The 26,043-nt window shown below is 42.6% G+C and overlaps 1 protein-coding gene across 1 annotated transcript in view; it reads right to left on the bottom strand.

Annotated features, from left to right (window-relative positions):
* Nucleotides 1–6,765: 6,765 nt before the first annotated feature.
* LOC109252349 (GTPase IMAP family member 8-like) overlaps nucleotides 6,766–26,043 on the bottom strand; it is a 57,941-nt gene continuing 38,663 nt past the window's right edge. The window contains 2 exon segments of the mRNA XM_053898649.1: nucleotides 6,766–8,172; nucleotides 8,175–8,205. Coding sequence (XP_053754624.1) covers nucleotides 7,316–8,172; nucleotides 8,175–8,205 — 888 coding nt within the window. The 3' untranslated portion in view covers nucleotides 6,766–7,315.

Here is a 26,043-nt window from a genome sequence, read left to right as displayed (position 1 = left end):
AAAAAAAAAAAAAAACAAGATCCATCTATATGCTGTCTACAAGAGGTCCATTTTAGACCTGAGGACACATTCAGATTGAAAGTGAAGGGATGGAGAACCATCTATCATACTACTGGAAGTCAAAAGAAAGCTGGGGTAGCCATACTTCTGTCACACGAACTAGATTTTAATCTAAATGCTGTAACAAGACCTGAAGAAGGGCAATATATCATAATTACAGAGTCTATACATCAAGAAGAGCTAACAGTTGTAAATGTTTATGCTCCCAACTTGATTGCACCCAAATACATAAATCAGTTCATCACAAACATAAGTGATCTTATCGATAGAAATACTGTAATTGGAGGAAACTTTAATTCTCCACTTACAACAATGGACAGATCGTCTGGGCAAAAAAAATCAATGAAGAAATAATGGCTTTTTATGATACAGTGGACCAGATGGACTTGACAGATATATCCAGAACTTTTCATCCAAAAGCAGCAGAATTCTTTTCGAGTGCACATGGAACATTCTCCAAAATAGATCACATCCTACGTCACAAAACAGCCCTCAACAAAAATAAAGGAACCGAGATAATTCCGTGCATATTTTCAGACAACAATGCTATGAAACTTGAAGTCAACCACAAGAAAAAATTTGGAAAGCCTCCAAATGCATGGAGGTTAAAGAACATCCTACTAATGAATGAATGGGTCAACCAGGCAATTAAAGAAGAAATTAAAACGTATATGGAAGCAAGTGAAAATGAAAACATGACAGTCTGAATCCTTTGGGATGCATCAAAGGCAGTTCTAGGAGGAAAATACATTGCAATCTAGGCCTATCTCAAGAAATAAGAAAAATCCCAAATACAAAATCTAATAGCACACCTAAAGGAAGTAGAAGCAGAACAGCAAAGAAACCCCAAACCCAGCAGAACAGCAGAAGAAGAGAAATAATAAAGATTAGAGCAGAAATAAAAAATATAGAACCCCCCCCCCGCCAAAAAAAATACAGTAGAACAGATCAATGAATCTAATAGCTAGTTTTTTTCTTTTCTGGAAAAAACAAACAAGATTGATAAACCCCTAGTCGGGCTTCTCAAAAAGAAAAGAGAGAGGACCCAAATAGATAAAAATCACAAATAAAAGTGGACAGATCACAACCAACATCACAGAAATACAATTTTCAGGGAATACTATGAAAAATTACATGCCAACAAACTGGACAACCTGGAGGAAATGGACAAATTTCTAGACACCCACATGCTACCAAAACTCAAACAGGAAGAAAGAAAATTTGAACACACCCATAACCAGTGAAAAAATTGAATCAGTTATCAAAAATCTAACAACAGATAAGAGTCCTGGGCCACATGGCTTCCTAGGGGAATTCTACCAGACATTTAAAACAGAGTTAATACTTATCCTTCTCAAGCTGTTCCAAAAAATAGACATGGAAGAAAGCTTCCGGACTCATTCTGTGAAGCCACCATTACCTTGATTCCCAAACTAGACCGAGACCCCACTAAAAAAGAGAATTACAGACCAATATCCCTGATTAACATAAATGCAAAAATTCCCAACAAAATATTAGCAGATCAAATTCCACAGCATCTCGAAAGATGTATTCACCACGTTTAAGTGCGATTCATTTCTGGGCTGCATGGCTGGTTCAATATTCTCAAATCAATTAATGTGATAGAAGAAAGGATAAGAACCATATGATCCTGTCAATAGATGCAGAAAAAGCATTTGACAAAATATAGCATCCTTTCTTAATAAAAGCCCTCAAGAAAGTTGGGATAGAAGGAGCCTACCTTAACTTCATAAGAGCCATATATTAAAAGCCCACAGCTAATACCATCCTCGTGGAAACAAAGTAAGAGCTTTCCCCCAACATCAGGAACATGGCAAGGATGTCCACTCTCATGGCTGTTGTTTAACATCATGTTGGAAGTCTTAACCTCAGCAAACAGAAAACAATATGAAATAAAAGGCATCCAAATTGGCGAAGAAGTCAAACTTTCACTTTCCGCAGATGACATGATACTTTACATGGAAAACCTGAAAGACTCCACCAAAAAGCTGCTAGAACTGATACATGAATTCAGCATAGTCACAGGATACAAAACCAATGTACAGAAATCAGTTGCCTTTCTATATACCAATAATGAAGCAACAGACTACTTTCTTACACCATACACAAAATTAAACTCAAATTGATGAAAGACCTACATCTTAGAGAGAAAACCATTAAAACCCTAGAGGAGAAAACAGGCCATAACCTCTTTGACCTGAGCCCCAGCAATTTCTTGCTCGACCCGTCTCCGAAGGCAAGGGAAATAAAAGAAAAAATGAACTCTTGGGACCTCATCAAGATAAAAACCTTCTGCACTGCAAAGGAAACAATCAACAAAACAAAAAGGCAACCAATGCAATGGGAGAAGATATTTAAAAGTGACATATCAAATAAAGGGTTAGTATCCAAAAACTATAAAGAACTTACCAACCTCAACACCCAAAAAACAAATAACCCAGTGAAGAAATGGGCAGACAACATGAATAGACATTTTTCCAAAAAAGACATCCAAATGGCCAACAGACACATGAAAAGATGTTCAACGTCACTCATCATCAGGGAAATACAAATCAAAACCACATGGAGATGCCACCTTACACCGGTCAGAGTGGCTAAAATTAACAACTCAGGAAACAAAAGATGTTGGCGAGGATGTGGAGAAACAGTAACTCTCTTGACTGTTGGTGGGAATGCAAACTGGTGCAGCTGCTCTGGAAAACATTATGGAGGTTCCCCAAAAATTAAAATGGAACATCCCTACAACCCAGCAATAGCACTACTAAGAATTTATCCAAAGGATACAGGAGGGCTGATTCACAGGGGAACATGTACCCCAATATTTATAGTAGCACTTTCAACAATAGCCAAATTATGGAAAGAGCCCAAATGTCCATCAACAGAAGAATGGGTAAAGATGTGATTTATATATACAATGGAATACTACTTGGCAATGAGAAAGAATGAAATCCTGCCTTTTGCAACAACATGGATGGAACTGGAGGGTATTATGCTAAGTGAAATAAGTCAGTCAAAGAAAGAAAGATGCCATATGTTTTCTCTCATATGTGGAGCTTAGGAAACTTAACAAAAGACCATGGGGGAAGGGAAGGGAAGAAATAATTTCAACCAGAGAGGGAGGCAAACCATAAGAGACTCTTAAATACAGAGACCGAACTGAGGGTTGATGGGGGGGTGGGGGGTTGGGGAAAATGCGTGATGGGTTTGAGGAGGGCACTTGTTGGGATGAGGACTGGATGCTGTATGTAAGTGACAAATCATAGGAATCTGCCCCCAAAACCAAGAGGACACTGTATACACTGTATGTTAGCTAACTTGACAATTTATTGACAATAAATTGTCAAGTTAGCTATATATATATGTATATACATATATATATATTTACAAAAACTTTTAAAAAGTATTACTGAAGGGTAAATCTTCTACTGTCCCTGGCATCCCTGGCATGTGCCTGCTCCCAGAGAAGAACCTGCAGTGTAGACAGGGCTGCTTAGAGCTCTCCCCACGCTGCCATTCTCCTCCTGTCCTTGCCTTGGCTCTGATTCTTCATGGGCTGGAGGAGAAGAGGCAGAAACACTGAAGATGAGTCAAGTGTAGTCTGGCCCTGGTGGGGGGACAGAGGCAGCATTCTTAGTGGCTCTTTTCCCCATGGAACACTGTTAATAGCCTTTCAGCGTCTCCTCTGGGAATCTGAAATCATAAGCCCAACAGAAGGCCACTCTCTCCTCTCCCATCACTTGCTTCAACGTCTGTTCCTAGTGCCGGACTTCCAGAACTCTGATGCACATACAAGCTGCTGGGATCCCTGCTGGGCCCCTGGGCAAGTCCCCTTCAAACTGGCTTTGGGTGCCTCCCTCCCATGTGGCCCCATTTCATATATGAAGAACACATACTTTTGCCCCCCTGTTAGTGAAAGTTCTGACTGCGTCCAAGACCTCCACCACCATGTGTACGCTGCTCCCTCCACAGAGCAAAGCAACAGCCTTCATGTATCCCATGACCACCAGGCAGCAGAGCCAAACTCCGAAGGACACACAACAAGTCTCTTAATGTACACCGCCCACACCCGTCTGGCAGTATCAAACTCCAGAGGCCGCCTCACTAGGTTTCAGGAGAGAGAGAACCTCCATCTCTCTGGACATGGCACGCAGAGACGACTCCCTGTGGGGCCTCCCTTACATAGTCACACGGTTACACCTGGGCCACCTTCTGCCCTGGGGAGATGATTCTGCCACAGATGAACTCCAAGAATTGACCAATACTAATTTGTCATTGTCCCTATAAATTAAATGTTCTCGTTTAAAAAGTCCTTTCCTCTTGGGATGCCTGGCTGGATCATTTGGAAGAACATGCGACCCTTGATCTCATAGTCATGAGTTGGAGCCCCATGTTGGGTGTAGAGATTACTTAAATGCTAAAACCTAACAGAAAAGGTCCTTTCCTCGACTCCTTCAAATATCTATCAAATTAGTTGAAGGAATAAACCTCACAAAACTGGTTCTTGCTTCTTCCTTTGGACATCCTATATGGATCTTCTAGCATATAGTTTTGGACTGCGGGCTATTGGCAATTAGTGAAGATTCAACTGATATTAAGGGAGATATTTATGTTACCCCGAACCTTTCATATAGCCTTCTGACCCAGATTTCAAGTTAATACAGGTCATTTCCATTGGACCCTAACTTTGACATTTGATATTGAACTTGTCACAAACCTAACTCAACGCTGTTGCCCCTGAATCGATCCTTCCCCTGAAAATCTTACCTGTCACCCTGAACTTTCCTGTTTCTAAATATAAGCATGACCATTGTACCCATCACCCACATGGACACATCCTACACATCCTTCACAGTAGACTTCATACCCTAAATCTTTCCTCAGTTCTTCCTCTATAAATCCTAGTGTAAATTCCCCATCATGAGTCATGACGATCACATATTTCAACAACAGGGATCATGCACACATTAAACCCTGGAAATTCCACAGCCTTCAGCACTGAAATAGAACCACATTCAGAGAAAACTGGAATATAAAATATAGTAAGAGAAGTGAGTGAGCAATATTTCGATTGTCAAATGAAGAGATAATGATTTATTTGATTTACTCGTTTTTTCTCTGGTTATCTCTTACCTTCCGAAATGGAATCAAGGTTGGGAGAAAAGAAATCAGCTTACATAAGCTGCACATTCAAATGGCCTGAACACAAGTTAATTGTATTAAGAATGCTTCTGCATATCTCTGGTGGAAAATATCTTTTAAACGGTTCTGAAATGAAAAAGGACAGGGCACGAATACTTTGCTCTCTAGACATACTAGAGTCACTTACAAGGAAGTACTTTTGAACATAAGAAGTGCATGAAGGCACAGAGTACTTTGGTCTCACTTTGTCATTTGACACATGTTTTCTCATGAGAGGATTTTTTCTTCCTTGTTTTTACTGCATTCTGAATACTTATGATGAATCTTACAATGAGCGGGTATTTAGAATCTTAAGTTTTCCAGACTTAATCTCTAATCCGTCTCCCAAAAAGTCACTGATATGGTAAATACTCTCAGTCATGTTCACAGACAAAGGACAAATAAAAATTTTAATAATTTGGATTCGGGATGTCTGCAATCCTTGTGAGTAACTGAGAGTCACCCATCTAACTTTGAAGTTTCTCTATTATTTTAGCAAGACAGAACCTTTCATCTACTTACTGCAAATGTCACAGCATGGAAGGGTAAGGAGAGATTTTTCTGGTGTCAGGAAATAAGCACTAGAGGGAATGAAAAACCATCAACAACAATAAAGATGCTCTGAAAGAGAACTAGGTACCATAAGATTTTTCAATCAGATTCTCACAGGAAAAAGAAAGTCTGCTCTCATTAGGTACTTGGAGAAAGTTTAGAGAAGGGGCCTCTTACACACTGTGGACACAGGGAATTTGGAAACCACAGGGACGTTGATAGTATCGATAAGAAAATTGAGTCCCACCTGAAGGGGTGAAGAAAGACTGGAATGCAGAAGAAGAGTTGGGTAGAAAGGCCACCAAGGGAGGAGCTGTGAGCTTTGGCGTAGGGTTGCAGTTAGTCAGAGATGGCCCTGCAGAGGGAGAGGTGGGGGAATGGACACCCCAGGCTTGCTTTTCTACTTCCACAGGGCCTCTGACTTGGACTTCCCTTTGGCCAGCCAGGCAGAAGTCAGAGAGCAAGAGATCCCACCGATGTAGTGCAACTAGATCAGCCTCAGGGGGCAAAGAGCTGGGTGAAGTGTGATTCTGCAGAGGCAAATGAAGACTATGTGGCCCAGATGGGATTTTTCAGATACAAGTGGAGACATTTTAAGTTAGGATGGTCCCTAAAAAAGAAGTGAGAGAAACACAATAAGAGAATCCTGTGACTTTCAGATCTCCATGAACCACAGAACAATCTTTCCAGAGAAACCCGATACCTCCCTAACATACTACTTGTGGCCATGCGGTGCAACGACGCATGTGACCAGTGGTTCAGACACTTAACATGTGCAGGATTTCTGATTTGAATTTTCCTGAGTCTTTGAACTCTATATGCCATTGCCTGATTATGCCAACTTTGTGTGAAGAGGGACAGGTGGCAAGGGGGGGCGGTGGGGACTGAGAGCTGGGAAGCCCTTTCATTCTGGTTAGTTCTCGCTGCATAACAAACCATTCTGAAGCTCAGTGGTTAAAAACAAAAACCATCATTTATTTGTTCTCATAAAGCTGCAATTTGGGCAGGACTCAGCGGGAATGGATCATCTTTGCTTTCTGCAACTTCGTCTGAGATGGCGGGGCAGCCGGAGGGCCCGCTTCTGTGTTGCCTCACTTGCATGGCGGGCAAGTTGGTCTGAGTCATAAATGAAAGGTGAGCTGGGAAGTGGGCCAGTGACTTCAGGCCCTCTGCATGGGGGCCTCTCAAGAGACAGCCTGGGCTTCCTCACAACATGACAGTCAAGTTCCAAGGGCAAGAACCCCAACAGGGCAAGGAAGCATTGCCCATATGTAACCTTAGAGTCACAAGGTGTTGCTTCAACCATCTGCTATTAATTGAAACAGTCCCACATCTGCTCAGTTCAAGGTAGAGGACACAGGCCCTGCAAGTCAGTGGCAGGAGTAACAGAGTCAGGTTATAGGAAGAATAAGTAGAAGCTACTGTCACAGCTATCTATGGAAACTACAATCTACCACTATGGCAAATCATAGTAAATTCAGAAGAAAAAATGAAATGGTCTTTACTACCAAAACATATGCCATATTTGTGAAAGCATCCTTATAATCCCATTTGAACCATCTCTAAATAATCCCATCTCAGCTTCTACCCTGATATTTTTTATTTGTTCAGCATACTTCATCTTTAGCCGGTTTATTTTTTCCTCCCGTTCTTCCTGTGATTTATGAGCATATTCCTTTTCTACTAGTTTCATTTCATTATTTAATTGATCGATGTAGATCTTCTTCAGGTCTTCTTCCCGTTGCTTCAGCCTCTTCTCTGTGTCCTCGTAAATGGCATCGGTAAAGTAAGCCCCTCCGTTGCTCTGCACCATCTCCTCTATCAGCTCCACCAGCTCCTGCACTTGAGCTTCCTTCTCGGCCTCTGAGGCTCTGTTGTTGAAGGCACAGTAATGGTTCCCACACTCGCTGATGATGTTTCTTAGCTTCACATCTGCATCTGCTAAGACGTGCCTCAGGCTCTGCTCCTCCAAGTTATCTTTGCGAGTGAACAACATGATCAAGTGCCTCAAGGCTGGCTCCCCAAAGACATACTTGATCAATGCCACGGTCTTCTGCTCTTCAAATGTGTAGCGGCCCACTGGGAGGACCAAGATGATGGCGTGGGGCCCAGGATAAGAGTAGAGGACACACTGGCTGATTTCCCTGCACGTGGTATTCAGGGTCTCCTTGGTGTCAAAGAGCCCTGAGGTGTCAACAACAAGAAGTTTCCTCCCCTTCCATTCCTTGGATGCTTTTTGACACCTGGAGATGACAGCACGGGGAGCAACTCTAGACTCAAAGTCTCTACTCCCCAGGATGGTGTTGGCCGTTGCGCTCTTCCCACTTCCAGTTTTCCCCACTAGTACAATCCTCAGAGTTTGTCCTGAGGGTCTGCCATGTCACTACCAGGAGTCTCTGTGGTGTAAAGCAAAGGAAGGAGAAGAAAAAGAGTCAAAGAAGGTAAATGGAAACCATCACCTCGCTCTTATGACCTATGTGTTCCTCCCTGAAATCCTGCAGTAGTCTACTATCCTTGTTGGTCCCATAAAGACAGAAAGATGAGACAATTCAATCACCATGGAAAAACAAAGTAAAGAGTTCCCCTACAAAAGAGTACCAGGTCCAGATGGATTCATGGGGATCTCACTTAACCTTTCTTAAACTATTCCTGATGGCTTAAAACAGAAGGAAACCTTTCCAATTCTTTCTATGACACAAGTGTGATATTGATCCCAAAGGTTAACAAAGAATTCACCAATAAATAAAACTACAGACATGTCTCATTTGTGAAAACTAATGCCAAAATCCCAAATAAATTGTCAGACACTAAAATGTAATACCCCACAATTACGTGTGATTTATTTCAGAAATACTAGGGTAGTTCAATATGAGAAAATGGATTGTAACAACATATCCTCGTTAGTAGATTTAAGAAGAAAAATACCTTGATGCAGAACAGACATTTCCCCAAATTCCACACTGTTTTAATAGATACTTCTTTAACATGTTTATATAGAAATATAAATTTTAAAAAATTTGTCACCCTTTTTTTCTCTGCAGCTAAAATAGTTGACTATTAAGTTCATTTGGATAAATGAAGAAAGAAAATTAGCCTGTAGAGTCAAAAAAGAGAAGAACAATGAGGGAGGACCAGCTCTAACATAGTAAAATATTTTAGCCCCAATAATTAAGGCAGTATGAAGTGTGTGTGATCAGAGACAGATCAGAAAACAAAAACGGACAATTCAGAAATAGACCAAATTGGGAGGGAGAGAGGGAAGATGGCGGTGTAGGAGGACGCTGGGCTCACTGCGCGTCCTGCTGATCACTTAGATTCCACCTACACCTGCCTAAAGAACCCAGAAAACCGCCAGAGGATTAGCAGAATGGAGTCTCCAGAGCCAAGCGCAGACGAGAGGCCCACGGAAGAGGGTAGGAAGGGCGGCGAGGCGGTGCGCGCTCCACGGACTGGCGGGAGGGAGCCGGGGCGGAGGGGCGGCTCTCCGGCCAAGCAGAGCCCCCGAGTCTGGCGGGCAAAAGCGGAGGGGCCGGACGGACTGTGTTCCGACAGCAAGCACGACTTACCGTCTGGGAGGTCATAAGACAGCTCTGCTCAGAAAGTGGGAAAGCTGGAGGACAAAGGGAGGGAGAGCTGCTGAGCCCCCAGACGGCAGAGCTCAGCTTGGCAGGGAACAAAGGCGCTCGCCAGCGCCATCTCCCTCACCCATCCCCCAGCCAAAATCCCAAAGAGAACCAGTTCCTGCCAGGGAACTTGCTCGCTCCGCGCAAACACCCAACTCTGTGCTTCTGCGGAGCCAAACCTCCGGCAGTGGATCTGACTCCCTCCCGCTGCCACAGGGCCCCTCCTGAAGTGGATCACCTAAGGAGAAGCGAGCTAAGCCTGCCCCTCCTGCCCCCGTGCACCTTGCCTACCCACCCCAGCTAATACGCCAGATCCCCAGCACCACAAGCCTGGCAGTGTGCAAGTAGCCCAGACGGCCACGCCACCCCACAGTGAATCCCGCCCCTAGGAGAGGGGAAGAGAAGGCACACACCAGTTTGACTGTGGCCCCAGCGGTGGGCTGGGGGCAGACATCAGGTCGGACTGCAGCCCCGCCCACCAACTCCAGTTATACACCACAGCACAGGGGAAGCGCCCTGCAGGTCCCCACCACTCCAGGGACTATCCAAAATGACCAAACGGAAGAATTCCCCTCAGAAGAATCTCCAGGAAATAACAACAGCTAATGAACTGATCAAAAAGGATTTAAATAATATAACAGAAAGTGAATTTAGAATAATAGTCATAAAATTAATCGCTGGGCTTGAAAACAGTATAGAGGACAGGAGAGAATCTCTTGCCACAGAGATCAAGGGACTAAGGAACAGTCACGAGGAGCTGAAAAGCGCTTTAAACAAAATGCAAAACAAAATGGAAACGACGACAGCTCGGATTGAAGAGGCAGAGAAGAGAATAGGTGAACTAGAAGATAAAGTTATGGAAAAAGAGGAAGCTGAGAGAAAGAGAGATAAAAAAATCCAGGAGTATGAGGGAAAAATTAGAGAACTAAGTGATACAGTAAAAAGAAATAATATACGCATAATTGGTATCCCAGAGGAGGAAGAGAGAGGGAAAGGTGCTGAAGGGGTACTTGAAGAAATTATAGCTGAGAACTTCCCTGAACTGGGGAAGGAAAAAGGCATTGAAATCCAAGAGGCACAGAGAACTCCCTTCAGATGTAACTTGAATCGATCTTCTGCACGACATATCATAGTGAAACTGGCAAAATACAAGGATAAAGAGAAAATTCTGAAAGCAGCAAGGGATAAACGTGCCCTCACATAGAAAGGGAGACCTATAAGACTTGTGACTGATCTCTCCTTTGAAACTTGGCAGGCCAGAAAGGCTTGGCACGATATCTTCAGTGTGCTAAACAGAAAAAATATGCAGCCGAGAATCCTTTATCCAGCAAGTCTGTCATTTAGAATAGGAGAGATAAAGGTCTTCCCAAACAAACAAAAACTGAAGGAATTTGTCACCACTAAACCAGCCCTACAAGAGATCCTAAGGGGGATCCTGTGAGACGAAGTACCAGAGACATCACTACAAGTATAAAACATACAGACATCACAATGACTCTAAACCCGTATCTTTCTATAATAACACTGAATGTAAATGGATTAAATGCACCAACCAAAAGACATAGGGTATCAGAATGGATAAAAAAACAAGACCCATCTATTTGCTGTCTACAAGAGACTCATTTTAGATCTGAGGACACCTTTAGATTGAGAGTGAGGGGATGGAGAACTATTTATCATGCTACTGGAAGCCAAAAGAAAGCTGGAGTAGCCATACTTATATCAGACAAACTAGACTTTAAATTAAAGGTTGTAACAAGAGATGAAGAAGGGCATTATATAATAATTACAGGGTCTATCCATCAGGAAGAGCTAACAATTATAAATGTCTATGTGCCGAATACCGGAGCCCCCAGATATATAAAACAATTACTCATAAACATAAGCAACCTTATTGATAAGAATGTGGTCATTGCAGGGGACTTTAACACCCCACTTACAGAAATGGATAGATCATCTAGACACACAGTCAATAAAGAAACAAGAGCCCTGAATGATACATTGGATCATATGGACTTGACAGATATATTAAAACTCTGCATCCCAAAGCAACAGAATATACTTTCTTCTCGAGTGCACATGGAACATTCTCCAAGATAGATCATATACTGGGTCACAAAACAGCCCTTCATAAGTTTACAAGAATTGAAATTATACCATGCATACTTTCAGACCACAATGCTATGAAGCTTGAAATCAACCACAGGAAAAAGTCTGGAAAACCTCCAAAAGCGTGGAGGTTAAAGAACACCCTACTAACGAATGAATGGGTCAACCAGGCAATTAGAGAAGAAATTAAAAAATATATGGAAACAAACGAAAATGAAAATACAACAATCCAAACGCTTTGGGATGCAGCGAAGGCAGTCCTGAGAGGAAAATACATTGCAATCCAGGCCTATCTCAAGAAATAAGAAAAATCCCAAATACAAAATCTAACAGCACACCTAAAGGAAATAGAAGCAGAGCACCAAAGGCAGCCTAAACCCAGTAGAAGAAGAGAAATAATAAAGATCAGAGCAGAAATAAACAATATAGAATCTAAAAAAACTGTAGAGCAGATCAACGAAACCAAGAGTTGGTTTTTTGAAAAAATAAACAAAATTGATAACCTCTAGCCAGGCTTCTCAAAAAGAAAAGGGAGATGACCCAAATAGATAAAATCATGAATGAAAATGGATTATTACAACCAATCCCTCAGAGATACAAACAATTATCAGGGAATACTATGAAAAATTATATGCCAACAAATTGTACAACCTGGAAGAAATGGACAAATTCCTAAACACCCACACTCTTCCAAAACTCAATCAGGAGGAAATAGAAAGCTTGAACAGACCCATAACCAGCGACGAAATTGAATCGGTTATCAAAAATCTCCCAACAAATAAAAGTCCAGGACCAGATGGCTTCCCAGGGGAGTTCTACCAGACGTTTAAAGCAGAGATAATACCTATCCTTCTCAAGCTATTCCAAGAAATAGAAAGGGAAGGAAAACTTCCAGACTCATTCTATGAAGCCAGTATTACTTTGATTCCTAAACCAGACAGAGACCCAGTAAAAAAAGAGAACTACAGGCCAATATCTCTCATGAATATGGATGCAAAAATTCTCAATAAGATACTAGCAAATAGAATTCAACAGCATATAAAAAGAATTATCCACCATGATCAAGTGGGATTCATTCCTGGGATGCAGGGCTGGTTCAACATTCGCAAATCGATCAACGTGATACATCACATTAACAAAAAAAAAGAGAAGAACCATATGATCCTGTCAATCGATGCAGAAAAGGCCTTTGACAAAATCCAGCACCTTTCTTAATAAAAACCCTTGAGAAAGTCGGGATAGAAGGAACATACTTAAAGATCATAAAAGCCATTTATGAAAAGCCCACAGCTAACATCATCCTCAACGGGGAAAAACTGAGAGCTTTTCCCCTGAGATCAGGAACACGACAGGGATGCCCACTCTCACAGCTGTTGTTTAACATAGTGCTGGAAGTTCTAGCATCAGCAATCAGACAACAAAAGGAAATCAAAGGCATCAAAATTGGCAAAGATGAAGTCAAGCTTTCGCTTTTTGCAGATGACATGATATTATACATGGAAAATCCGATAGACTCCACCAAAGGTCTGCTAGAACTGATACATGAATTCAGCAAAGTTGCAGGAAACAAAATCAATGTACAGAAATCAGTTGCATTCTTATACACTAACAATGAAGCAACAGAAAGACAAATAAAGAAACTGATCCCATTCACAATTGCACCAAGAAGCATAAAATACCTAGGAATAAAACTAACCAAAGATGTAAAAGATCTGTATGCTGAAAACTATAGAAAGCTTATGCAGGTAATTGAAGAAGATATAAAGAAATGGAAAGACATTCCCTGCTCATGAATTGGAAGAATAAATATTGTCAAAATGTCAATACTACCCAAAGCTATCTACACATTCAATGCAATCCCAATCAAAATTGCACCAGCATTCTTCTGGAAACTAGAACAAGCAATCCTAAAATTCATATGAAGCCACAAAAGGCCCCGAATAGCCAAAGTAATTTTGAAGAAGAAGAGCAAAGCAGGAGGCATCACAATCCCAGACTTTAGCCTCTACTACAAAGCTGTAATCATCAAGACAGCATGGTATTGGCATAAAAACAGACACATAGACCAATGGGATAGAATAGAAACCCTAGAACTAGACCCACAAACGTATGGCCAACTAATCTTTGACAAAGCAGGAAAGAACATCTAATGGAAAAAAGACAGTCTCTTTAACAAATGGTGCTGGGAGAACTGGACGGCAACATGCAGAAGGTTGAAACTAGACCACTTTCTCACACCATTCACAAAAATAAACTCAAAATGGATAAAGGACCTGAATGTGAGACAGGAAACCATCAAAACCTTAGAGGAGAAAGCAGGAAAAGACCTCTCTGACCTCAGCCGTAGCAATCTCTTACTCGGCACATCCCCAAAGGCAAGGGAATTAAAAGCAAAAGTGAATTACTGGGACCTTATGAAGATAAAAAGCTTCTGCACAGCAAAGGAAACAACCAACAAAACTAAAAGGCAACCAACGGAATGGGAAAAGATATTTGCAAATGACATATCGGACAAAGGGCTAGTATCCAAAATCTATAAAGAGCTCATCAAACTCCACACCCGAAAAACAAATAACCCAGTGAAGAAATGGGCAGAAAACATGAATAGACACTTGTCTAAAGAAGACATCCGGATGGCCAACAGGCACATGAAAAGATGTTCAACGTCGCTCCTTATCAGGGAAATACAAATCAAAACCACACTCAGATATCACCTCACGCCAGTCAGAGTGGCCAAAATGAAGAAATCAGGAGACTATAGATGCTGGAGAGGATGTGGAGAAACAGGAACCCTCTTGCACTGTTGGTGGGAATGCAAATTGGTGCAGCCGCTCTGGAAAGCAGTGTGGAGGTTCCTCAGAAAATTCAAAATAGACCTACCCTATGACCCAGCAATAGCACTGCTGGGAATTTATCCGAGGGATACAGGAGTACTGATGCATAGGGGCACTTGTACCCCAATGCTTATAGCAGCACTCTCAACAATAGCCAAATTATGGAAAGAGCCTAAATGTCCATCCACTGATGAATGGATAAAGAAATTGTGGTTTATATACACAATGGAATACTACGTGGCAATGAGAAAGAATGAAATATGGCCTTTTGTAGCAACGTGGATGGAACTGGAGAGTGTGATGCTAAGTGAAATAAGCCATACAGAGAAAGACAGATACCATATGGTTTCACTCTTATGTGGATCCTGAGAAACGTAACAGAAACCCATGGGGGAGGGGAAGGAAAAAAAAAAAAAGAGGTTAAAGTTGGAGACAGCCAAAACATAAGAGACTGTTAAAAACTGAGAACAAACTGAGGGTTGATGGGGGGTGGGAAGGAGGGCAGGGTGGGTGATGGGTATTGAGGAGGGCACCTTTTGGGATGAGCACTGGGTGTTGTATGGAAACCAATTTGACAGTAAATTTCATATATTAAAAAATAAAAAAGAAAAGGATTAAAATGAAAAAAAAAGAAGACTAAATGTGGCAGGAAGTAATGTATAATGGGGTGGCAACCAATGTAAGGAAGTAGCTACATTTTGAAATTACTGTGTTAATGAGTATATTATTTGTCAATATCATTGGACCACTTGTTGGTGTTAATGACTTGGAGGGCCCCAGGTAACTGTTTTCCAACTTGCAATAAAGACACAGACCAGGACCAGCTATATAATTTTCAAGGTCTGGCACAAAATAAAAATGCCAGGCCCTTTGTCAAAGAGAATCAAACAAACACACATACACACACACACACACACACACACACACACAATTTAAGAATTTCAAGATGACATCAATAGAGCGTTAAACCTTTCTGGGCATAGGGTCCTTTACATACCCATGAAGTTGGTCTTGATGAAGCTCCATACATAGAAGTCTAGAGGGGAGCCAGAACACTATGTCCTACTCAAAATATCTCTACCTCTGCCTAGTTTCATTTCAATCTATATATTCCTTGAGTGAAACGTGTCCAGCCAGAGCCACCTTGGATGCTTTCCTGATCAGCTAATTGCTTCTCCAGGTATTATCCTCAGGTATGCTGGTAAGTTCCCTAGTGGGAACGGGAGAGTAGTTGACACAGAATTCATGGATGCCACAGGAAATCAGATGTGGGTCTCAAATGGTAACAGCCTTGCGATCATTGGTTAAAGAGGAGCATGTGGCTCTTATCAGTCCCATGCTGAGCCCTAAGTTACGAGTGATCTCCTTCTAGAAGATATTTGATAAAAGTAGTCTTGCCCCATATCTGTATTGCTCACTTAGCCACGCTCCTCATCATTGAGGGCTTCCTTCCACTTCCTTTTTTTATGTTTTCCTTTTATTATTTCAATCTCACACACACAAAGCAATGTGGATATAATGAATTTGCAAAAGTTGTGGGGTCATTAAAAGACATTCTTTAAATTCTACAGGAGTCTTCTTGTGGGAATCAGGGAATTTTCTGCTGCTTAGATCTAGATGGCCTCAAAGCTCAACTTATTAAAACATTGCAGAGATAATAACAGGAGATGAAAAAGAATGGTTCCCTACATTGTCCTAGTTCTTCTACATATCATCTCTATAACCTGGTGAATCAGTTTTCTATTGTTGCCATAACAAGCTATCAAAACTTTAGTAGCCTAAAATAATATAAAATTAATCTCCAACAATACTGGAAGACAAGAATATGAAATTAGTCTTATGGACATAAAATCAAAGTCTCTGAAAAGCTGGTTCTTTCTGGAGGCTCTAGGAGACATCCATTGCTTGCCTCTTTCATCTTCCAGAATCTGCCTGCACTCCTGGGCTTGTGGCCACATCACACCAATCTCTGCTGCCTTCATCACAATGCCTTTGTACCTCCTCCTTAGAAGGACATTTCTGATTACATCTTGGGCCCACTCAGATAATTCAGAATTATCTCGTCTCAAAATCATTAACTTAATAACATCTGCAAAATCCTTATGGAATAAGGTAACATTCACAGGCTCTGGGGATTAGGGTGTGGACATCTTTCTGGGGCCACCATTCAACCTGCCACATTTGGGTAAGTTAACCTCTCTGCAACTCACTTTCCTTATCATTAAAATGGAGTACTTACTTCAGAAGGTCACTGTGCAACCAGACAAAGTTGTACACATGAAGTGGTTCTCAGATCATAGTGATCAACAGGTAGTAGTTAGTAGTAATAATACAACCCTCAATGCTAGTCTCATATTACCATCCTGAGGCTCATCTACACATCATAGATGCTGTCTTAGTCAGGGTGGACCGCCATAATACCACAGCCTGGGAGCAGGAACAACAGGAATTAATCTCTCACAGTTCTGGATACTGGGCAGCCCAATCCCAATGTGCCAGCCAACTTGTTTCTCTGGGGAGGGCTCACTTCCTGATTTGCGGATGACACAGTCTCACTGTGTCCATACATGATGGAGCGAGGAAGCAACTCTCTGCTATCTCTTCTTCCAAGGGCACTAATCCCATCAAGAGGACCCCAGATTCATGAACTCATGGAAACCAACTTACGTTACCCCCAAATACCATCAAGTTGGGGGTTAGGGATTCTGGAGCCTTCTCTCTTGGTGCCACATAAAACTAGTCACTTCTACTTTGTAACAATATCCTTTAAGTGAATTGTTGGATATCACTCAAGGTTTCCTGGTTTCTCCCCACTCACTCCACCCCCAAAGGGCACTCATGAAAAGGATGACTCAGCACCTCCACAGCCTGTCTACCAGGATAAGGGATCTGGATTATCTATACCCCTGCACTCACATGTCTTCAATGAAATTGTCTTCTGGCTCCACGGATGTGCAAGAAGAGCTGCCTCTTGCAGGCTAATGGCTGCCTTGTCACAAAAGAGATATAGGTGTTAGGTGTGACAGTGCACTTGGGGCTGAATCCCTCAAAGGAAACATTGACCAAACCCTCATGAAATAAAGACCATGCCCCCCAAAGAGCCTTTTACTGTCTTCCACGATGTTATATTTGGTTATGAACCACAACCATTAAGTCCTGTTCTCAAACAGGTCTCTGCTTCCTCCTAAGGCTTCTCCGAAGATCTACCAAAAGTGACCACTCAGAATTTGTGTCTTCACCACACGGTCACAGTCTTGGAGCTTCAGGGGAAAAACTGTAGGATGTGCTCTGAACTACTGTTGCCTCAAAGAGACTCTTCAGAGCAGGTTTCCAAGATGGCAGTACTGACTCAATGATCAGACTGTGCCAGTGAGCTAAGCCAGGACTACTGGGACTCTCAGGCTGGAAGCATATGTACCTCACGAAATCAGACGACTGACTCAAGATCCAGCAGAGTGAGAAGTAATGACATAGGACTGAATGAAGGGATTCAAGATGTCCAATTGTGGTTATTTGTTTGGAATATTGATGGCATTCTGTTTGATGTTCTACTTGTATGGCTATTTGAGGAAACCTTATTTCTTTCTCCTTAAACGAATTAGTAGACTGTGTATTTGTAAACCCACAACAACCATTTTTAAACATTACCTCATCTTCACCTACCCTCAAAATTGAGAAACAAATGCTTCTACTGAGTTTCATTCACTTTCATGTTGATAGAAACATTTGCATAGGTTTAATAAAAATCTGTCCTCTTGTTTCCAAAGATACCATTGGAAAAATTGATTCTGCAGCAAGGCCATATGTACAGTGTGATATCTGAGAGTGATTGTTGTTTAATCAAAGACCACCAGACCACTGCTAAGGAGCAATTGTTGTTGTTACATGTGGAGCTAATGTCTCCAAAACCTTCATAAGAAAACTAATATGATGTCTGGCTTCGAGGATCCCAATCTCTTGTAGTAAGGAAGTCCACTCCCAGGTAGTCCAGAAACCCAGGCAAATTTTGGAGACCTCATGAAGAGGGAAAATCCCTGAGATTTATGGGTACAGCATGCAAAGTTTACTAGAGAAAGTGTTTGGGTCTTGGTTTCCCACTCCTAGGATAGAAGAATGGCGGGGATTTGAAAAGTCTGATTCAAAATTCATTTTGAAAATTTCCAAAGGAAGCTTATCCTTTGGAATTGATAGTTGCTTAATATGATGAGGCTCTAGATTTCCTGAGCAAACTCAAGGAGGCTTTTCCAGTTAATTAAGATTCTTGCTGCATCTGTATAAATAATCAGGCCATGCATAGTAAAAACAATCTTCTAGGATCAACAATACTTGTTGGAGGCTGTTTATGATCACAAAGTAGAGAAAATGATCCAAATTTTAGAAATAGGCAAGAGAGATTACTGGAGTGTTCTATTCTGTGTGGTGCTGTGCTTGATGATCCGCTGTGATATTTTAAAACACTTTAAGGACAGAGAGAATTTTTGCACATCTCTGCCTTGGAGATACTCAGCGAATTTTCTGTCTGGTGAAATATAGAACTCAAAAATTACATTTTAGTACTCTCTTGAACATATCAACCCTTGATTTCAAATGAACTTTGTGTTTCTGTTTGTTTGAGTTTTTTGTTTTATTCTTTGCTTCTTTGTGTGTTTTTAACTAGGTTTCACACCCAGCATGGAGCCCAAACTGAAGACCCTAAGGTCAAGACCTGAGCTGAGATCAAGAGTCAGACGCTTAAATGATTAAGCCACTCAAAGGAACTTTGAACCAATTATAGAATCATACTGGTGCTCTAGTTAAGCCATGAGTTGAGCAAAATCTTTGATAGGTTTATACTTGCCCAGGAGTCATGAGTTTGCTTTTTTTGAAAACTGCACTCAGATAAGAAAGAGAGGGAGAAATAGCATGATCCAAGCCTTGGAGGTGGAAATAACACTGGACACAGGCAGAGAACAGCTAACAATTTGGAGTGCAGGAATCATTACCAGCCTTTACTGAGGGCCTACTGTGTCCCAGGCACTGACCTCTATATCATTATCACCTTCGTTCCTTACAAAAGTGTAAAACGGATATTAACGGGAACAATGATATCTAGAAGAATCTCATTCTTGGAAGAGGAGTTGAAACTGATTATAATGACTGTTGAATACCAGGCCAAGGAATGTGGATTCTAAGCCCTAGGCAGTAGAAGATTTCCAAGAAGCAGAGACCTAAGAAAACTATCCCAATGGGCTTAACCTCGTAACTGCAACGAGGACTGGAGAGGAAGAGATCAGGGGTACTGTACCCTCACACTGCACACACTGTCCCTCTCTTCCCATATTGTAGGTTGAATTGTGTCCTTCTAAAGAAGGGCTAACCCCTGGTACCTGAGAATGTGACCTTCTTTGGAGCACGGTCTCTGTGATGTCATGTCATGAAGTTAAGGTTGAGCCCTACTCCAATGCCTGGAATCGTTTCATTCAGAGTGAGGGAAGTTTACACACAGATACACACAGAGAACACCAAGTGACAAAAGAGGCAGAGATTGGAGTGAAGCACCTAGAAGGCAAAGAACAAAGCAGGACAGCCAGCACCAGAAGCTAAGATGCAGTAAGAAGAAGAATCCTTCCCCAGAGACTTCATGGAGAGTATGGCCCTGGGAACGTCTTGGTTTGGCACTTGTAGCCTGTGCCAGTGAGACAGTAGCCATAACAATGAGACAGTAAGTTTCTGCTCTTTAAGCAACAGTTTGTGGTCATTTGTTACAGCAGCTCCTGGGGGAACTAATATCTTTTAAGGCCAAGAAGTAGGGTCCTGCTCTGGTAATTACCTAAAATGTAGGAGTCGTTTCGAAATTGAGTAATGCATGGGGGCTCGAAGAATTCTGAGGTACATGATAAAAAAAGGCCTAGATTGCCCTTAGAGGATGTCGGTGGTAGGATGAACATCAAGGTCACTTTCTGGTGAGGTCCCAGAGAGAGGTGGGGACCACGCTGCTGGACATTGGAGGGACGATGGCACTTGCTATAAAATGGCAGGCGGCAGGGAGATGGGCTAAACTGAGGTGGGCTGCTGGGTGGAGAGTAGACCATGTAAGTGATGAACTTGAATATTTAGCTGAGGAGAATTCCGAGAACAGTGTGGAAGGTGCGGCCTGGTTTCTCCTTGCTGCTTCTAATGAAATGCGTGAGGAAGGAGAGTGGTGGCCTATCTGCCAGCCAAGAAGCACCAAGATGGCCAGCTGCCATTAGAGCCCAGGAAGAAGCAAGCAGGTCCTCCCCTTGAGGCTTCAGAGAGCACACGCCTCTGCTGGCATCTTGACTTTGGACTCCAGGAGCTACCACACAATCCATGTCTCAGCTGTTTCAACTGGAGTTTGGACGACATGTTGTGCAGTGCTAGGCATCCAGTATGTCCTCTCCACCTTGCCCCTACCTGCTTTCTTGTCCCATCCTCTGAGAAACCCAAAGGTCTCCCCTTCTGTGGCACAGTGTGAGTGGGCAAATCTTCTACACTACGTTCTTCCTCATTCCCGCCACATTTCTGGCCCAGATAGACCCCAGGTCTCCCTGATGAGAGAGAGCTTGGGGCTTTCTCAGAATTTAGATTTCAGTCCTCTAAAGAATTCTCTTTTTGGAAACAATTATACAACACCAAAACAAAAACTAACAATTGTTTCTTTTAAAGAGACACCAGGAATTTAAGGCCTGGGAGTGCGGTTAAGGCCTCCTGAACTCTTAAGGCAAACAGGCAGACTGTCAGGGCGCCACGAGCTGGGGGGTCACAGGTAAAAGCAGACCCCAGTCCCAGCAGCAAGAATCAATTCCTCACTCTTACAGAATACCAACACCGTACAAAAGGACTATTTTGTCTTAATCAGCAAAAATGTCTCCTTAATATATGAAAATCAGTCAGAGGAAAAGTGTGTGGGCCTGATTCTGCCTCGATCAAGATCTATGGCTTGGAGAAAACCCAAACACAAACAGACCCCACAAAACCGCAATCCCCATGTGCCCCAGTATCTTTATGTATAAGAAGTCCCAGATTGTCTCAGTCAATGCCTCCTACAGAACAGCATCATGCGAGACTATCTGGGCCTCTCCCAGTGAGGACGAATCCCAAGACTCTGCGCCCCTCCCCCCCCGGCATGATTCATGAGCCTGGGCCCACTTACCCACACAACTTCTCAGGTGTTGGTTGGCTGTAGGTATAAATCTCCAGGTGGAACAGGGGCCTGTGGCCCCCAAAGGGAGACCCTGAGGAGGGCCCAGTCCAAAGACTCCCGGCTGGAGGACCCAGGTGTGAATACGAGTATGGACCTTCTTTCCCAGGGCTTTGGTGTCCCTGGGCCATCAGAGTAATGGACACTTACAGATGGTTATGGACATCACCTTTATTTACCAGCCAGCACCAACAGCCATGAACACAAGAAGCAAAGGCACAGGCATGTTTCACCCCGAGTTCTCTGCTACTCTCCACACACACAGCATCCTTCCTCACTCATCCGCCTAGACTTTCCAGTCCCACGCCTCCAAACCCCACAGCCTTTGCTTGGATGGCCCCTGGATTCTTAGCCATTCCTCGGTACCAATGGTGGAAGAGGCGGCTTGGGAGAATGGGGGTCAGGGAAAGAACTCACAGGCTGCCAGGACCAGCTGACAGCATTCAGTGATCTGCCCTCTCTGGGATTTACAACAAAGTTGGCATGGTTTCTGCTGTTACCGTCATTTCTTTCTTTTGGTTTCAACTTGACATCTTTTACTGCTTCACTCACATCTTTGTGGAGTGTCTTGAGTGCTTTATTACAAATGATAAACACGGTAAGTAAATCTTTAACGAGGGATAAAGGAAAGACTGTTATATTTATGGCACCATATCACAGCACAGTTTTTTCTGTTATTGTTTCCCACAGTCCCTTGCATTTTCAAGAAATGGGTAAAGGGTGATTTCTCGTAAATTCACTCATGCACAGAAAAACATACATCTTACTTCAGCCCCAGCAATTTCCTGCCTCACTTCTCCCGAGTCTGTCTTCCTCATCAGGCCACAGAGGCAAGGTCACAGGTTCATGTCTTCTCATTTGTGGCTGCTCTTGTGCTCAAAAGGGACTGGGGCAGGAAGGCGGGGCCAAGGAGGAACCCCACCATGGAGGTCTCACTGGCCTCTGCACAGGTAGCTTTTCCCATCTCTCCCCAGGCTAGTGCTGGCCTGAGGATGAGGTGGATGTCTTCCTGGGAATCTCCAACCAGGGCCCGTTCAAAGCAAGCACAGCAGCTAGATCTTTTGACCCTGACGTGGGCTGAACAAGTCAGTTCTGCTCTTTATTAGAACAGGTGCACACGGATGCTGCTATCTTCCAAAATTTTGACCAATTTTTCTACTGTTTGTTTGTTCATTGAATGATTGATTGATTGATTGATTAAAGTTTATTTATTAATTTTGAGAGAGCGAGAGAGTGAGGAGGGGAGAGACAAAGAGGGAGAGAGAGTATCCCAAGCACACTCCATGCCAGCACAGAGCCTGACGCAGGCTTGATTCAAGAACCGTGAGATCATTGTTCTGAGGTGAAACCATGAGTTGGATGTTCAACCAAATGAGCCCCCAGGTCCCCCCAAGTTTTAAAAAATTTTTCGCTCAAAACATAAATAGCAAACAAACAGCCGAGCAGCCTTATTATTTTGACTATTATTTATTTATCAGGAAGATATAGAACGTGAAAGTTGCACTGAAATGACTCATGTCCAAGCTGTGAAAGAATATAAATGACTCTTTGGAAATACAGGGAGAGGCCAGCGTCTCTCTCACCCTCTGCAAGTTCACCATAACTGCAGTTAGTAGGACAGCGGGACTCCGTATAAAGACGGCTGTTGGTAGCACGGTGGTAACTGCTGCCTGGCTCCCTTTTGACGCTGTTTCGTTTAACTATAATAAGACACCACAAGGGGAAGGCAAAACGAGGCAAACTCCAGGCAGCCAGCAGGAAGGAAGAAGGGGAGAGTTGGCAATGTGGCCAGACTTTGACCCAAAACTAGGACAGGCTTCCATATGCCCTGGAGGAACCCTACAGACCTAGTACTGGTGGGACAGCCATAAGTGATGCAACGTATATATTTTCAAAAATATATTAAAGTCTCTTAATGTTGTTCTGAGATCATTCAGCAAACGAAGACAGACCTATTTAAAAAAAAAAAAGTCTACTAAATAGTAGTAAGAACAGTGAGTCTATGACACTTGACCATAAGCTGCTTCCTCACTTCCAACTCACACTTGGCTCCTCTGGAAGGAAACTGCATTCTGGGAGGCGCGGCCAAAGGTGTGGCTCCCTGTACCCTCAGCCTTCCAGCAAGAGAGCAGAACCTTGGGAGGAATCAGCTGGCTGTCAGTAGGTTTAACCACCGGGTATAGTGCGGACAGGCAGAGTGGTTACGGAAAGACGCAGAGTGGGGCTAAGACAACTGTCACCTCCCGGGACTGTGCAGGCCCTGGCTGCACCTCCAGAGGAGAGACACCAGAGGTTTCACCCTGCAGGGGAAGCAGACTTCACCAGGAAAGTCCAGCCAAACACGCAAACCCCCTGCACAAAGTTGCAGTGAAGCGACCAGAGCAGATATCCTTGTCTTATCTCTGATCACAGGGGCAAATCTCTCAGCCTTTCATCCAGTATGGTACCAGTGGTGGGAGTTTTCACACTGATTTCCTTCAGTTCTTTCAACATGCTTAGAACTGCTCTTTGGAAGCCCTATCTTTGAATCCAATATCCAGGGCCTCTGCCAGGCAATTCCTGTGGCCTGAGTTTTTCCAGTATATGGGTCACACCTTTCTGTTTCGTTGTACATCTTACAGTTCTTGTTCAAAACTGGGTATTCTAGGGAACATGGTGTAGTGAATCTGGATACTGATTCCCTTTCTGCCTTTCTAGGCCTTGATTTGCTGCTGTCTGTGTGTCCATAAGAATACAAAAATTGCTTTTTTAAACACCAATATAGAAATTCTGCAGCGAAAAGTATGAGTGAAATGAAAATTTTACTAGTGGGGCTCAACGATAGATTTGAATGGCTAGAACAAAGATTCAGTGAATTTGAAGATGTAATAATTATAAACACACATGAACTTCACAATTGAGCCCCAAAACACAGGAAGCAAAAAATTACAGGTGTCAAGGAGAAATAGACAATTCAACAACAAGCTGTAGACTTCAATGTCCACGTTGACCAACGCGTACCACAGCTAATCAGAAGGTCAAAACAGAAACAGAAGATGTGACCCACAGATAAACCAACTAGACCTAACATTACAGCACTTTACCCAACGAAGTAGATTATACATTCTGTTCAGGTACACAGACAACGTTCTCCTAAATATGACCAATAGGCCATAAAATGAGCCCCAATAAATCTAAGAGACTTGAAATCCTAGAGTATAACAGGGGGTATGCTCCTTTACATCAGTCTTGGCAATAATTTTTTGGATTTGACCACAAAAGCAAAGGCAGCGACAGATAAAATGAACAAGTGACATTACACCCAACTAATACGCTTCTGCCTCGCAAAGGAAACCTTCAACAATACAAAAAGGCAGCCCAATGAATGGTAGAAAGTATTTGCAAATCATATATTTGAAAAAGGGTTAATACCCAAAATACATAAAGAACTCATAAAATTAATAGCAAAACCTGAGCAATTTATTTAAAAAGGACAGAGGAACTAAACAGCCATTTTCCCAAAAAGGACATACAAGTGGCACATAGATGCATGAAGATGTGCTCAGTATCACCATCATCAGGGGAAACGCAAATCAAAACCACAATGAGGTATCGCCTCACACCTGTGAGAATGGCTATCATCAAGAAGATAAGAGATTACAAGCGTTAGGGAGGATGTGGAGAAAAGGGAAGCCCTGTGCTCTGTGCATGGGACGCAAATTGGTGCAGCCACTGTGGAAAACAGTATGGACGGTCCTCCAAAAATTATAGGTAGAATTACATTTGATCCAGCAATCCCACTTCTGGGTATTTATCCAAAAGAAATGCAACCAAGATCTCAAAGAAAGATCTGCACTCACAAGCTCCCTGCAGCATTGCTCACAATAGCCAAGATGTCGAAGCAACCTAAGGGTCCATCTGTAGGTGTATATATATTGTTCTGTGAAAAGAAAGAGGAATATCTTGTCATTTGCAACAACAGGGTCGAACTTGAGGGCATTATCGTAAGTGAAACAGGTCGAACAGAGAAAAAAAATACTGTATGATATCACTTTTATGTGGAATTTTAAAAAGCCAAACTGATAGAAATGGAGAGTAGAACGGTGGTGACCAGGGACTGGGGGATGGGGGGATGGGGAGACATTGGTCAAAGAGTATAAAGTTCCAGTTATAAGATGAATACGTTCTGGGGATCTAATGTACAGCCCAGTGATTATGGGTCATACCACTGTATCATATCTTAAGTGTTACTAAGAGAGTAGATGATCTTAAATGTTCTCACGCAAAAAAAGAGTAATGGTAAATATGTGATGTGATGCAGGCGTTAGCTAATAATACTGTGCTGGCAATTATTTTGCAATATGGAAGTGTATCAAATCAACACATTGCACCCTTAAAATTACAGTGTTACACTTCAATTATATCTCCATAAAGCTGGATAGGGTGTGGGGGGATAAGGTGGAGGGCCATGGGTTAGGTATCTTCA

This window comes from Panthera pardus, unplaced genomic scaffold (assembly GCF_024362965.1).
Source record: "Panthera pardus isolate Hobbes unplaced genomic scaffold, ASM2436296v1 HiC_scaffold_9, whole genome shotgun sequence".
NCBI lineage: Eukaryota > Metazoa > Chordata > Mammalia > Carnivora > Felidae > Panthera > Panthera pardus.
The sequence above is the reverse complement of the archived record's forward strand: the minus strand, read 5'-3'. Positions and strand labels throughout refer to the sequence as shown.